The following is a 16858-nucleotide window of genomic DNA, read 5'->3' as shown; positions in this document are numbered from 1 at the left end:
TACAAGGTTTCTGATGCTCCTTTTTATGATCTGTTGTCATAAAAAGTGAAAGAGGTAAGGACCTAAATAGGAGTCTCTTCGTGACAGTTTCTCATTGACCATCAATGATTCTGTAATTTCAACAAGTAACCGCTGCTTCCTTTTCATTAGCAAAGAAGGCAGGGAAGGCAGTCTGTAAGGAATTTACAATAAAGGCCGAATTATCCAGAATGTCACAAAGTTAACATTTTCACACTCTTGATGCACAGATAATAATACTCAAGTGAAAATGCTGACGTCCAAGGGTGAAAGCTCAGTGTTGGTGTCAAGAATAAGTAGTAAAATATTAAACCCAGGTATTTATGGATTTTAGAAGAATACAGCCTTGAACATAAAAATGAAGCATCTTACCTCTAAATATGCAAAACTTCAAATTCATTTCAACAACTAGTTAGCTTTCTACTAACTAGTTATAGTATTCAAAGCTAATGAGTTTTATGATTTACCAAACCAAATGTTAAGGCCAGAAGCACTAAGGAATAAGGACCCCAGGGAAGAGACAGACAAAAAGGAAAGAATAGTGAAGAAAAATAGGTTTTGCAATCAAGAAACACTAGGAAATTAGGAAACAAAGTCCTTTCTTTAGCTAACATTCCTTTCTTCAACAAAGCGCTCCTCTTAGAAATATTCATTATTTTAGTTACAAAGGTTAGCTGATTATCAAATAATCAAGATTAACTGTATTCTGTCATTTACTCTCATAGTTTCGAATATACAACGGTTATGCCAGTTCCCTTTACGTCTAAATAAATAAATAAATGAACAAAACAACCATGCTGGTGAGAGAATAACGGCTTGAAAAGATGAAGAGTCATATTTCAGATGCCCCAAAGAAAAGCACAGTATTTTCTAAAATGTTTTAAGGTTAGCCATATGTACAGCTTCCATCCAGAAGGGTCCAGGTTTGAAGAGAGATAGGACTTCTAGACACAGAATCCTTTCCGGAACCAAATGTGTCCTGGATTTATCATTTATACTTTAATATTTTCACTAAGATATAATTCACATACCATAAAATTCACCCCTTTAAAGTATGTAACTAAGTTTTACATACACAAAGTTGTTCAATGATCATTACTACCTGATTCAGAACTTTTTATTACCACTGAAAGAAACCCCATATGGGTTTGCAGTTATTTTCCATTCCTTCCAGGGCCCCCAGGTCTCAGATCCTGGAAACCACTAAGCCACGAAAGTTCTCTTTCTCTATAGACTAGACTCTTCTGGAGATGTCATGTAAATGGAATCATATAATATGTGCCTTTCTGTGTTGAGCTTCTTTCGCTTGGCATAATGTTTTCAAGGGTAATTATGTTATAGCATATATCAGTGGTTCATCATTTTTAATCACTAATATTCCATTGTATGGTCACAGCGTATTTTGTTTCTCCACTCATCAACTGATGAATATTGGGTTGTTTCCACTTTTTGACTATTATAGTACGATGAAGTCGCTCAGTCGTGTCCGACTTTGTGATCCCATGGACTGTAGTCTACCAGGCTTCTCTGTCCATGGGATTTTCCAGGCAAGAGTACTAGAGTGGGTTGCCATTTCCTTCTCCAGGGGATCTTCCTGACCCAGGGATCGAACCCAGGTCTCCTGCATTGCAGGCAGACGCTTTACCCTCTGAGCCACAAGAAGCTCTATTATAAACAATATATGACTATTACAAACAATAATAAAGTCTCCAAATATTACTCTTGAATTGTGATACACCTTTAAAAAATCATTTGTAGAAGAGATTGATTTTTAGAGTGTAATCTAGGTTCCAAAGTACTCTGGAATGAATTTGGAAAGTTTTCACTAAGGCAAACAAATGGTACTTAAGGAGATCTCTGAGACACTTATCCTAAATCCCAAGCCCTTATCAGGGCTGAAACAGATGCCTCGGACATTCCAAAACGATGCAGTATTATCAGTCTAAAAATAACTGTAGATACTTGTGCTTAAAACTAAGAGGAAGGCTGTAAGGATACTTTAAAGTTGGTTAAATACAAGATCAAATTTACCTTAGGACTTAAATTCAGATTCCTGGGTTCCATTCTAGAGCTACTCAATCAAAATTTCTCAGGTCAGGGGCCAGGAATATGCTTTCTAAGAGTTACAGACAATTCTTAAACACACCACAGTCTAAGGATCTGGACTTTGAATAATGAAAGTACTAAGAACACTTTCTTAAAGGAACACATTTATGAGCACATTTCTATAAAGTTCAGGAAGATGAGTACTTATACATTTTCACAGAAACACTTAAAAATACACCATGTTTCAGAGTCAGTACTACCTGGGCAAATTATTCTGGTATTGAGCACAGGGAGGTTTTCCTTGCTGGCTGCCACAGGGGCACCAGGGCCAGAGTCAGTTTGGGAACGACCAGCCCGGCCATCCGGAGACCGAGGTGCACCTTTAACTGTGGGCAAAAAGTCCAGATTAAAAAGAGATGCTGATAAAGCTGTTTTAAAAAACAAGCAAGTCTCTATACACTTGATGACATAAAATAATTTCATACATGTTTAATCAGTCGAACTGAAAATATTACCTTGTGTTTACTTTTTTTTTTTTTTTTACCATTTTCTATTCATTTTCTTGGGATTTACCATGTGGAAGGAATGTGTCACAGGTAGCTGTATTGATCTCTCATTTGAAATAGATGATGATCAATAGGATCAGACGGTAAACTATCTGCCTACAATGCAGGACCAGGGCTTGATCCCTGGGTCAGGACGATTCCCTGGGGGAGGGCATGGCAACTCACTCCAGTACTCTTGCCTGGAGAATCCCCATGGACAGAGGAGCCTGGTGGACTAGAATCCATGGGGGTCACAAAGAGTCGGACACGACTGGGCAACTAACATTTTTACTTTTCACCATAATTAAAGGTCTATCCCACATTGAAGGTCAGGAAGGGTGGTGGTGAGGAGATACCCCTCGTCCAAGGTAAGGAGCAGCAGCTGCACTTTGCTGGAGCAGCCGTGAAGAGATACCCCACGCCCAAGGTAAGAGAAACCCAAGTAAGATGGTAGGTGTTGCAAGAGGGCATCAGAGGGCAGACACACTGAAACCATACTCACAGAAAACTAGTCAATCTAATCACACTAGGACCACAGCCTTGTCTAACTCAATGAAACTAAGCCATGCCCGAGGGACAACCCAAGACGGGCGGGATCATGATGGAGAGATCTGACAGAATGTGGCCCACCACAGAAGGGAATGGCAAACCACTTCAGTATTCTTGCCTTGAGAACCCCATGAACAGAATGAAAAGGCAAAATGATAAGATACTGAAAGAGGAACTCCCCAGGTCAGTAAGTGCCCAATATGCTACTGGAGATCAGTGGAGAAATAACTCCAGAAAGAATGAAGGGATGGAAAAACAATACCAAAGCAAAAACAGTACCCAGCTGTGGATGTGACTGGTGATAGAAGCAAGGTCCGACACTGTAAAGAGCAATATTTCATAGGAACCTGGAATGTCAGGTCTATGAATTAAGGCAAATTGGAAGTGGTCAAACAAGAGATGGCAAGAGTGAATGTCAACATTCTAGGAATCAGCGAGCTAAAATGGACTGGAATGGGTGAATTTAAATCAGGTGACCATTGTATCTACTACTGCAGGGAGGAATCCCTCAGAAGAAATGGAGTAGCCATCATGGTCAACAAGAGAGTCCAAAATGCAGTACTTGGATGCAATCTCAAAAACAACAGAATGATCTCTGTTCATTTCCAAGGCAAACCATTCAATATCACAGTAATCCAAGTCTATGCCCCAACCAGTAATGCTGAAGAAGCTGAAGTTGAACGGTTCTATGAAGACCTACAAGACCTTTTAGACCTAACACTCAAAAAAGATGTCCTTTTCATTATAGGGGACTGGAATGCAAAAGTAGGAAGTCAAGAAATACCTGAAGTAACAGGCAAATTTGGCCTTGGAATATGGAATGAAGCAGGGCAAAGACTAATAGAGTTTTGCCAAGAAAATGCACTGGTCATAGCAAACACACTCTTCCAACAACACAAGAGAAGACTCTACACATGGACATCACCAGATGGTCAACACCGATTTCAGATTGATTATGTTCTTTGCAGCCAAAGATGGAGAAGCTCTATACAGTCAATAAAAACAAGACCGGGAGCTGACTGTAGCTCAGATCATGAACTCCTTATTACCAAATTCAGACTTAAATTGAAGACAGTAGGGAAAACCACTAGACCATTCAGGTATGACCTAAATCAAATCCCTTATGATTATACAGTGGAAGTGAGAAATAGATTTAAGGGCCTAGATCTGATAGATAGAGTGCCTGATGAACTATGGAATGAGGTTCGTGACATTGTACAGGAGACAGGGATCAAGACCATCCCCATGGAAAAGAAATGCAAAAGAGCAAAATGGCTGTCTGGGGAGGCCTTACAAATAGTTGTGGAAAGAAGAGAAGCAAAAAGCAAAGGAGAAAAGGAAAGATGTAAGCATCTGAATGCAGAGTTCCAAAGAATAGCAAGAAGAGATAAGAAAGCCTTCCTCAGCGATCAATGCAAAGAAATAGAGGAAAACAACAGAATGGGAAAGACTAGAGATCTCTTCAAGAAAATCAGAGATACCAAGGGAACATTTCATGCAAAGATGGGCTCGATAAAGGACAGAAATGGTATGGACCTAACAGAAGCAGAAGATATTAAGAAGAGATGGCAAGAATACACAGAAGAACTGTACAAAAGAGATCTTCATGACCCAGATAATCATGATGGCATGATCACTCACCTAGAGCCAGACATCCTGGAATGTAGAGGAGGTGATGGAATTCCACTTGAGCTATTACAGATCCTAAAAGATGATGCTGTGAAAGTGCTGCACTCAATATGCCAGCAAATTTGGAAAACTCAGCAGTGGCCACAGGACTGGAAAAGGTCAGTTTTCATTCCAATCCCAAAGAAAGGCAATGCCAAAGAATGCTCAAACTATCGCACAGTTGCACTCATCTCACACGCTAGTAAAGTAATGCTCAAAATTCTCCAAGCAAGGCTTCAGCAATATGTGAACCATGAACTTCCTGATGTTCAAGCTGATTTTAGAAAAGGCAGAGGAACCAGAGATCAAATTGCCAACATCCGCTGCATCATGGAAAAAGCAAGAGAGTTCCAGAAAAACATCTATTTCTGCTTTATTGACTATGCTAAAGCCTTTGACTGTGTGGATCACAATAAACTGTGGAAAATTCTTCAAGAGATGGGAATACCAGACCACCTGACCTGCCTCTTGAGAAATCTGTATGCAGGTCAGGAAGCAACAGTTAGAACTGGACATGGAACAGACTGCTTCCAAATAGGAAAAGGAGTAGGTCAAGGCTGTATATTGTCACCCTGCTTATTTAACTTATATGCAGAGTACATCATGAGAAACGCTGGACTGGAAGAAGCACAAGCTGCAATCAAGATTGCCGGGAGAAATATCAATAACCTCAGATATGCAGATGACACCACCCGTATGGCAGAAAGTGAAGAGGAACTAAAAAGTCTCTTGATGAAAGTGAAAGAGGAGAGTGAAAAAGTTGGCTTAAAGCTCAACATTCAGAAAACGAAAATCATTGCATACAGTCCCATCACTTCATGGGAAATAGATGGGGAAACAGTGGAAACAGTGTCAGACTTTATGTTTTGGGGCTCCAAAACCACTGCAGATGGTGACTGCAGCCATGAAATTAAAAGACGCTTACTCCTTGGAAGGAAAGTTATGACCAACCTAGATAGCATATTCAAAAGCAGAAACATTACTTTGCCAACAAAGGTCGGTCTAGTCAAGGCTATGGTTTTTCCTGTGGTCATGCATGGGTGTGAGAGTTGGACTGTTAAGAAAGCTGAGCACCGAAGAATTGATGCTTTTGAACTGTGGTGTTGGAGAAGACTCTTGAGAGTCCCTTGGACTGCAAGGAGATCCAACCAGTCCATTCTCAAGGAGATCAGCCCTGGGATTTCTTCGGAAGGAATGATGCTAAAGCTGAAACTCCAGTACTTTGGCCACCTGATGCAAAGAGTTGACTCATTGGAAAAGACTCTAATGCTGGGAGGCATTGGGGGCAGGAGGAGAAGGGGACGACAGAGGATGAGATGGCTGGATGGCATCACTGACTTGATGGACGTGAGTCTGAGTGAACTCCGGGAGTTGGTGCTGGACAGGGAGGCCTGGCGTGCTGCAATTCATGGGGTCACAAACAGTCGGACACGACTGAGCGAACTGATTGAACTGATTGAACTGAAAGGTCAATGATACTCCTAATCTGAAAGTGAGCAATCCATATTTAAAGAAAGGAAATTTTGACACCTTACAATCTTTGAAAATGGAACATATATATTGTAGTGTATATTACCAATGTAATCCTTTTCTCAAAAATGTTGAGTAAATAATCAAAGGTAATTAATGTAATTCTCAGAGGAAAAATATTATTTTTTCAAATGAAATCAATATACTTTTATGTCTCAATTAACCATTACTCAAAACAGTTCTACCATATTCTTATAAAAGCTCATTAAAAAAATTATTCCAAAACAGAATTATTCTCAAAGTAAACAATAAAAAGAGATTTAATTCTACCTAAACTGGCACAATTTAATGGAGATCAAATAGTATCTCTAACTGATTTAGGAGCAGTTGGCAGGTGTTTAAAAGAAACAGTAATCCTCAAATTCAATTTAAAAATACTCTAAAACCTTATTATCTTTACTTTGCCTAAGACTAATTACAAACTAACTATATTAATCTTACACTCTCATCTCTCGTTCAAAAACTGTCCAGTCGCACTAAGGAAAAGGAACAGAACAGAGCTCTTTTTTTTTTTAGACAGATGGGAGCCCTGGAACTAATTTCTTATAAAAATAACCTTTTGATATTCATCTCTGATTAAAAAAACCAGGGAGTATTCTGATGACCAAGATTGATGTTTCACTACAGGTAACTAAATTAATGTTTCATGGCTCTTCTTAAACATATCATTGATCATATTAATGTGTATTTTGCACATCTCAGACATACAAATAATCAACTTATTCAATGATAATATAATGAATGTGCTTCAGAAAGTTAATGATTTAACTTAGAAAACACTCCTCCAGATACTGATGCCCAATAAACTGGAATACTAGGCAAAAATTAAGAACAAATGCTGTACCATAAAGACTTGCATAATCTATGCTTATTTCAATAACAACATCTACGTCATTCTATCTCTACTTTTTGGTTTTCTTTGCAGACTACAACAGAAGCATCAAATTCATGACAGTATAGTAAGATGGGATGGGAGGTGGTTGGAAAACCAAAACCAATGAGCGCTGAAAATCCAATCCTCCAAAGAGCCATTCACTGTGTCCAGAAGGAGGAGTGTATGAGTATTGATGTGCTATTACATTACAGAAATACCTGGAAGATGCTGTTCAAAATGGGGCATCACATTTTAATGGGGCATCATATTGACCATTAATGAGAAAAACAAAAGGTTTAAAATGATCACGTTAGATTGGTAAAATAATTTACTAGACAGAACCTGGAAAAAGAATATGCAATGTGTGGAAAGAGGATATGATGCCCTGAAAGCTGTTTTCAGTAAGGGCTGTCCCCTGGAAGAGCAATCTGCAATATCATGAAATGATGCGTGTAAAACTGAACCATGAAGCAGATGTCAGTAGTTGTTTCTCTTAACATGATCTTACAAAATGTTTTTTAATAATAACGTAACCACGGGTAGAAATTTAAGGAAGAAAATATAGAGCTCAATACATTGACAGAAGAAAAACTTTCTAACAATTAGAGCTGATCATGAGAGCAGGCTCCAAAATCACTGCAGATGGTCAATGCAGCCATGAAATTAAAAGATGCTTGCTCCTTGGAAGAAAAGCTATGACAAACCTAGACAGTGTATTGAAAAGTCAAGACATCACTTTGCCAACAAAGGACTGTATGGTCAAAGCTATGGTTTTTCCAGTAGTCATGTACGAATGTGAGAGTTGGACTATAAAGAAGGCTGACTGCCAAAGAACTGATGTTTTTAAATTGTGGTGCTGGAGAAGACTCTTGAGAGTCCCTTGGACAGCAAGGAGATCAAACCAGTCCATCCTAAAGGAAATCACCCCTAAATATTCATTGGAAGGACTGATGCTTAAGCTGAAGCTCTAATACTTTGGCCACGTGATGCGAAGAGTTGACTTACTGGAAAAGACCCTAATGCTGGGAAAGAATGAAGGCAGGAGAAGGGACAATAGAAGATGAGCTGGTTGGAAGCCATCACTGAATCAATGGATGTGAGTTTGAGCAAACTCTGGGAGAAAGTGAAGGACAGGGAAGCATGGCGTGCTGCAGTTTATGGGGTTGCAAAGAGTCAGGCACGACTTAGAGACTGAACAACAACAATGAGCATGGGTTGTAGCGACAGTGAGTAATACAAGGCTCATGACCATTGGTCAAGGGTGTAAAATATGCCTGCACTGGATTATATTCTGCAATGGGGCCATTTAAGGTCAAAAAGGTCAAAGGTTAAATTAATATAACTGGGTTATGTGCTGGAAAAGGTCTGCTAAGTCACTTCAGTCGTGTCCAACTCTGTGCAGATGTGCCCACCAGGCTCCGCCGTCCCTGGGATTCTCCAGGCAAGAACACTGGAGTGGGTTGCCATTTCCTTCTCCAGGAAAAGGTCTAAACAGGTCTAAAATAAGGTCCAAAAAGACGCTGTAAAATATGAAAGAACTGGTTATAGGTCAGACACATGAGGTCTATAATATGGTCCAGTTTCAAAGTTTCTAGGAGTTTTAAATACAATTAAGAACTAGTCTTTCAAAGTTAGTGTAGTTAGTAGCAACAACAGCAGAAGCAGTAGCAATAATCATAATCGTGACACTGACCGCAAACATTCCTTTTCAGCACAATGTATCCAGAGCTATTCTAAGCACTTAATGGGTGTTAACTTATTTAAACACCACAAAAAAGTAGGTACGTTATTACCCCCATTTTACAAATGAGGACACCGCAGAGAACTTAAGTAATCTACCCAGGTTTACATGTAATGAAAGTAAAAGCAAAAATGTAATGATTGCGAACAGTTGTGATAGAATAGTATTGATTTTCATTTGTACTATGTTAATTATTTCCGTATTATCTTCTCGCCTTCATTAATAATTCGGCTTGTTTTATATCCTAGTAAATTAATACCTTTTCCCTTATTCAACATGAAAAATTAAAAGTATAAATTCACCTTCAGTTAAAGCTGGAAAAGTAGAGAAATAGTTAATACTCTTCAAGCAACTACATATTAATTCCCTGGCAAAAATAATTTCAGTAGAAAAAAAATAATAATAATTTCAGTAGAGATAGGGTTGTAACTAGATGTCCTATGATTTAAAAACTTAATTTAGCAATAAGGATTATCAACCATCTAGGCTGATCAATAGAACTCAAGGGACCAATGAATTATTTAAATGCAACGTTTTATGCTTGTGAGGCCTGCAGCTTCCATATTATTCTCAAAGAAATCTGAAAGCTAAAACAAGTTAAAATCTTCAGTTTTTGTAGTTACTCTTCCTAGAGGAAAATTAAGATATTTAGCCATGTTTGGTCCCCAAATTCTTAGTTTATGATGATGATTTTCAGATTAAATGATAAAAAGGGATGTGAGAGTACTTGCCAATAGTCTAAACAATGTTACCTTCATTACTTCAGCATTCATGAATACCTAAGCTTTAATTTCTGAAAAACCTTGTTAAAAAATAAAAATGCAAATAGTTTATTTCATACTAATAAGCCGTTCGAAAACAGAAAGCAGAGTTATATTTTATCTAATCCCAAAATAATCTTATCACAGTTTTCTTACCAGTTAATGACTCTTTCGCATCATCTTCTTTTAACTCATCTTTGGAATCATCTGTTTCTGTGCTATCATAATCGAATGACTGATTAACTAGTTCAGAGGAGTGAACTGGCTGGTCATCCATCACTTTAAGTAGCAAGAGGAGAAATATGTTTGAATCAGCAAAAATAAGATCCATAAATATTAACGTATTCTTGGAAAATTGAAATATAAACTCAAAGAAATTTCCCATTCACCAATAAGCACTGATTGGCAGTGAACTCTGGGGTCATGTGATATCTGTTAAGTATTAATACTAGAGACTATAAAAGGAAATATTTTAAAATCTCAAAACTATATTTTTAGCAGAAGAGAAAAATTTAATCTAAGAACTTCGAGGATGAAAGACAAGTCCAACCACAAGTTACAATTCATAAAGGTTTCTGAATATTATTCAAAGTTAAGTTTTAGTCGACTACCTCAAATTCTAAGTACACATATTACAGGAATACAGAAAAACTAAAATAGAGGTGGAACTTTTATAAAAACCCTTAAAAAAAACAACATAAACATTTAAGAGATAAATGTTAAGAAAATATTTTCAAAGTAGCTTATAGGCTTGATTTTCTTTTAAGAATTTAACAGATTCCAGTTAAAAATTTTAATTTCAGAAATATGGTTTAAAAGTAATTTGTAATTTTATTTTAACATTTTCAGTGTACTTTATCTCTGAAATTCTTTTAACATGTGTCTAGTCTGACCAACGGGCTTCCCAGTTGGAGCTAGTGGTAAAGAATCCGCCTGCCAATGCAGGAGACTCAAGAGTTGTGGGTTCAATCCCTGGCAGAGGGTGGGGGGCAAGATCCCGTGGAGTAGGAAATGGCACCCCACTCCAATATTCTTGCCTGGAAAAGTCCATGGGCAGAGAAGCCTGGTGGGCTATAGCCCATGGGGCTGTAAAGAGTCAGACATGACTGAGCGCGCACAGTCTGACCAGTAGGAAAATTCTCTTGTGCTTGCAATAAGAATGTTGCCAACTCCAGAAGCTGCTTCTGTTAACGTGTACCTTTTCTGGCCTCCTCAATGACTTGCCTCACTGCTTTCTTTAAACTGTTTGCCCGCAGCATTATTTCCCTTGGTTTGACAGCTTTCTGGGAAGAGGGTTTCGTAGTGTCATCCAAGAGATGTTCCTTGCTCTCACACAAGGATTCTTCGCTGGAAGATTCCACAGCATCTTCTACCCTGAGAGGGCTGACGCCTGGGAGAACTGGACCTGCCTGGGACTCTATGTGCAAAGCCTGGAGCAGTTGTTCAAGCTTCTCATTTAGGATGGAACACTAAGAAAACAAAAACAGAGTGATGAGTCTTCATTGAGTGGAGATGGAAAGTGACAGTTTAAATGATGGTTTTCAATTTTTTAGAGGAAAGATGCCTACATTGATGTTTTTCATTAATATTGTTGCTGTTTAGTCCCTAAGCCATGTCCGACTCTTTGTGACCCCATGGACTGTAGCCCACCAGGTCCTCTGTCCATGGGATTTCCCAGGCAAGAATACTGGAGTGGGTTGCCATTTCCTTCTCCAGGAGATTTTCCTGATCCAGGGATTGAACCTGAGTCTCCTTCACTGGCAGGTGGATTCTTTATCACTGAGCCACCTGGGAAGCCGTTATCATTAATTGGCTATCTATTATAAATTATACTTTAGATAACTATGGACTAAATAAATTTTTTTAAAAACTGCACAATTATTTTGTAAATTTACTGATTTATACTTCCAGAACTATTTAAACTCCATTGCATGAGTGAAAAATCTTTACATTCCTCCTAAAGTTATTTTTCCGTAAAAGAAAACAAAGAATGTTTCATGATAAAGTGACACATTACATAAACAATTTACACATTATACAAAATTTGCTATACATTAGACAAAACATGGACTTCCCAGGTGGTGTGAATAGTAAAAAAAAAAAAAAAAAATACCTGCTTGCCAAAGCAGGAGACATAAGGGTTCAGCCCCTGGGTTGGGAAGATCCCCTGGAGGAGGGCATAGAACCCACTCCAGTATTCTTACCTGGAGAATCCCATGGACAGGGGAGCCTGGCAGACTGCAGGCCATGGGGTCACAAAGGGTTGGACACGAATGAAGAGGCTTGGCACACACGCATTCACAGCAAAACACTGAATAAACATTTTTTAAGTGATCAACTTATGGCACTGTTTGGAGCATCACAAATTGCCAAGTCTGGCTGAGTCTTGCAAACACACCTTCAAAGCTGTGGTTTTGCAAAGGAGTGTGAGTACTTAAGGGATTATTGGCTCAAAGAAAGAAAAAGAATGTGCCCAGGATAGGAAATCACGATGCAGAAAGGAAAACAAGTGCAGGGCCCTTGTTTCCTTCTGCTTTCCTTGAATTCCTCAGGGTAAAGAAAGACTTAGGACTGAAGGTGTGGCTCATGCTGCTTAGTTGCTTCAGTCGTGCCTGACTCTGTGAGAACCTAAAGACCACAGCCCGCCAGGCTCCTCTGTCCATGGCATTCTCCAGGCAAAAATACAGGAGTGGCGTGCCATTTCCTTCTCCAGGGATCTTCCTGACTCCGGGATTGAACCCATGTCTCTTATGTCTCCTACTGGCAGGCAAGTTCTTTACCACTAGCTTCACCTGGGAAGCCCAAAGCTACTGATGCTGCTCCCTAATGTACCTGGTATCTCCACACAAATTTCCAGTCCTCTCTGCCTTTTTTTGATCACAGGCCAAGACAAAGTCACAGCGGAAATAGTCAGGAGAAAAGCGTATAATGACGCAGGGTCTCTGTTTTCTGAAGCTCTCCACAGAGTAGAAAAATACGAGAAAGAGGCCGAAAACTTCAGATGTATTGTTTCTATTTTCTTTCCCTTCCACTCAATCCAACCACCATCCACAGCTGGGGAAGATCATGCCTTTGCAAAGCCCCAGAGAGCCAAACCTTCTGTAAGGATGCCCTGTTGTTAGCAAATGAAAGCAAAGGCAGTGGCTTTCAGGGTTCAGTAAACTGTTCCTATTTTAGCCTAAGACAGCTCACAAAGGGAAGAAAGGTACCTATCAAGAAAAAAGGCAAAGAAAGAGACAGAAACCTGAAAGATGCCAAGGACCATAACATCCGGGGAATTCGAACAACCATTCTGGCAGGGAACTTGGGTGGTCAAGGTTTGCCTGGAAATGGAAAACCATTCCTCTCCCCACTGAAGCACCAGCTGCCTAGCAATTTCCCCCATATGACCCAACTACTGTGCACTTCTCCTTCAGAATGTCAACCAGTGGGGAAAAGGAGGTGAGTTATCAAATTCGGATTGTTGGTCTTCAGCAATGCAGTTTTCGTAGGTACCAATGGGAGGGAGGTCCAAGAGGGATATTTGTAAACCTCTAACTGGTTCACTTCATTGTAAAGCAGAAACTAACACAACATTATAAAGCAATTATACTCCCCCCAAAAAAAGAAAAAAATAGCGTATGTTTTAAATCCTCGTATCTGATACAAAAGCAATTTTCTCTTGCCTTGAGATGCCTTGGCAGGAAAGCCACTTCATCAATTTAGCTGTAAAACAGTTTGATGTTCACATTGTAAAAGACCTTCCCGCCCTGAACGTGTCCCGCTTACTTTATTGGCCACAGCATCAGCTGCAACAGCTTTTTCCAGCGTTTTCTCGTGTGCTTTTTCTACTTTGGCCACGAAGTCCTTTACAGTCTCACAGAGTATCCTTTGAGCAAAAGAAATTGTGCAATTCAGGAAACTCAGAAAGCGGCTTTGCTTTGATTTACAAACATATTTAAAAATAAGCACAATTGAGTAAACTGTTAAAATATCAGGAACATTGCTTTATAAACCCAAACTTGAATCTGTTGTGTGGTGCGCTCTAGATTAGTTCAGGACATTCAAAGTGATAAATGGATATACGAATAAGCCTTGCTCTACATAATTGAAATAAGTCGTTTTAAGGTTATATCAAGTTTTTCTCAAATATTTAAATGCTTTAAATTCTTGAGAAGAGTAGTTTTAGATCGTATTTAAAATATAAATCATTATCTTCTGCGTCTTACGTATTCTTATAATAGAATTTGCAGTGTTGAACAAACAAAAAAATTTGTCACTGATGATGTCCCTGTTGCTCTTCTATTCATTATATGTGTAACTTGGAAGTATATCTTTTCTGAAGAGAAAAGAGGTTGTACATTATGCTGGAAACCAACCTGCCACTTGAACTGACTTATATTCTCTGTAAATCCAATCTCCTCCCCACCTCCCTTAAGATAACTAATGCAATACCATGCAGACTAATTGAATTTAGGTCTTGTTAGTGTCAGCAATACACGGTTTATCTGTTTGTGTCTTTTAATTACATTTGGTTTCTTTGCAATGAAATAGACTAAAAAGAAAAAAAAATCATCTGAAATAAAAACAAAATTTGTCAAAAGTCTAGAACTGGTGTTGGATTAAAAACTACAACCAACAGAATGGTATGAGCAGCTTTCTGAAGCAAGAGCTTATAAAGTAATTTTTGAAAACAAAATCAGACTATTTAAAAAACAGTATTTCTCTTTAACACTGATAGAAGTTGAGGAATTTTAAGAAAAAGAAGATTCCACCAGATATTTTTTTCTATTATATTGACAATTTTCTCTGGTATGTGAGCAACATAAAGTTTTCAGATACTTAAATAACTATGAAATCAAGCCATTCAATAGATATAGGGGACACACACATACTCCAAACCTTCACATTTATCATCTAAGAAATAAATAAATTACTCCAAACAATTTTTGTTTTGTCCTTTGGCAACAATTTCTACGTGTCACTTGGACAAAAGGTAATATCCTAACCTTCCACCTTTTTGATCACCCTTTTAAACTCAAATTTCTACAGAGACTCTAGTTTATCAGAGATTCATTCATGTGTTTCATGTCATTTGGTCTTCTTTGTTTTATGTATAATACTTCTATAGAATTTCTTGAAATATTAAGACAGGCTACTATGAGATTTCTTCTATGGACTTTAGGATTCTGTGTTAGAACACTGGCCACTTAGCTGGAGGAATCTCATGGTTCATTAAGTTCCATATTCCAGAAGATAGAGGATATTTATTATAATCCAGAGGAATGAATTCACTTCTTGTTACACCTAAATGGGTAGAGTTTTTAAATAGAAATAAAATATATACTTAAAAGCAGTATGATTTCAAAGTCACACCAACCAGGAACTTGCAAAATTGGGGAAAAACAGGTTTAAGATGTACTTACCATAGTAACACAAAAAACATTCTCCAGCTGATACAATTTCCCCCTTAATACATAAAGACTGCCAGAAAACACGCACAAAAATCAAATGAATGAAAGCGGCACGTGCACCTTCAAACGGAGCTAAAAATATTTAAAATTCCTAATTACATATTTGATTAATGTTAGTTATTATTTTAATGAAGCATTTCCAACACTGTATTTCTTTAGTTTTGCCCTCTCTCTTCAAGCTGAACAAACACGTGCATTGAATATTCAGTTGAACCTAACAAAAGCCCACAGTTAGCATGCCTGATGGTTCCCACCATCATCTCAATTACGAGATCCATACTTATCAGCAGCAGTACCGTCATTTATCAGTTTTCACTGATTTTTTATGAAAGATAAATGACAATAAAACATGCAAATGCTACAGTAAGAAAAATATGGCAATGGTGCCCAAACAGGATCACATGTTGGTAGGCAGGGATCATAACGATCAGAACCCGAAAATTTCATTTTTAATCTGATATTAAGAAGTTCCAATCAAAAATTAAAGGTGATTTACAAGTATCAATGCATAATATATTAAAATCCCTTAGCTACCTATGTGCTCTGAAGAAGAGTCTAACGACTATGTATCATCCCTCATCTGTTCAGTGAGGCAGGCTGCCTAAGTTATCTCTAAAATAGTCCCCAAATCTAAAATTCTATGGTTCTAAGACAAGGATTCCAATTTTATTGTTTTGTTTCCTGCTAGTGATCCCGTTTTCTGAGAAGTTTTGTCTACAGAGCAAATTGCATTTACTTAATAACCTGCTTTTCATTTTTATTAATAAATGACATCTATAATGACTAATTAGTGCGTCTGAGTCTCAGAAGATAACTCATGTTGTCTTACTGGACTGACAAAATTTCAAAGTCAAAGAAATATTGATGTTGTGTTGATGAACTACATTAGTTAACCTACTTATTAGCTATGCTGATGAAATACAGCTTTTTCATCAGCATTTTCAACATTTAAAAATAGTTAAAAATAGCTTAAGCTACTGAGAATTACTATCTTACGAAACAAATATAAACATAAAAAACAGGAGGCTTATTTAAAAAATGTTCTGCCTCAATATTGGATCATTCAATAATTAAATGGCACTAACAAGAGGAGGAAATGCTTTATTTTATCTGGGTGGTGGTCAGAAGAATGTGAGTGTGAATGTGTGTTATTTTTCTCTAAGCATGAGTTGTACCTTTATGGTTTGAGCACTTTATTGTGTATGTATCATGCCTCAATAACACAATTTTTTAAAAGCAGGGAGAAATATTATAGATTTTCCATGTTTTAGAGACATAAAACCTAAAGGCAATATGTAGCTTGTTAGGATTTTGATTTGAATGAATCAACTGTTTAAAAAAAAAAGACCTTGAAGAAAATTAAAGAAATGGAATATAAGTTGAGTAATTATTATTAATTTTATTAGACTTTAAAAAAATTATTGGATATACAAACTGAAAGTAGAATAAAATGATTTCCAGGATTTACTTAGATATACCAGCAAGAGAAAGTGGGGAGTAGATAACAAACTATTGACAAAATACTGAAGCTGAGTGATAGGTATGGTAGAAAATCATTATACTAATTTCTCAATTTTTTTGTATGTCTGTAAAAAGTCTGTAACAAAAATCAAAGTAGGGATCTTCCCTGGCAGTCCAGCAGCTAAGACTCTGCACTTCCATTGCAGCAGGCA

The 16858-nt window shown here is 37.8% G+C and overlaps 1 protein-coding gene across 5 annotated transcripts in view; it reads right to left on the bottom strand.

Moving 5' to 3' along the window:
• DGKH (diacylglycerol kinase eta) overlaps positions 1 to 16858 on the bottom strand; it is a 218279-nt gene that overhangs the window by 47430 nt on the left and 153991 nt on the right. For all 5 annotated transcript variants that reach the window (XM_025000021.2, XM_025000024.2, XM_025000022.2 and 2 more), the window contains 4 exons: positions 13501 to 13600; positions 10931 to 11201; positions 9889 to 10011; positions 2325 to 2450 (listed from right to left, as the gene is read on the bottom strand). In XM_025000021.2, the coding sequence (XP_024855789.1) occupies positions 2325 to 2450; positions 9889 to 10011; positions 10931 to 11201; positions 13501 to 13600 (620 nt within the window). The remainder of the gene's footprint in view (positions 1 to 2324; positions 2451 to 9888; positions 10012 to 10930; positions 11202 to 13500; positions 13601 to 16858) is intronic.

This window comes from Bos taurus, chromosome 12, assembly GCF_002263795.3.
Source record: "Bos taurus isolate L1 Dominette 01449 registration number 42190680 breed Hereford chromosome 12, ARS-UCD2.0, whole genome shotgun sequence".
Classification (NCBI taxonomy): domain Eukaryota; kingdom Metazoa; phylum Chordata; class Mammalia; order Artiodactyla; family Bovidae; genus Bos; species Bos taurus.
The sequence above is the reverse complement of the archived record's forward strand: the minus strand, read 5'-3'. Positions and strand labels throughout refer to the sequence as shown.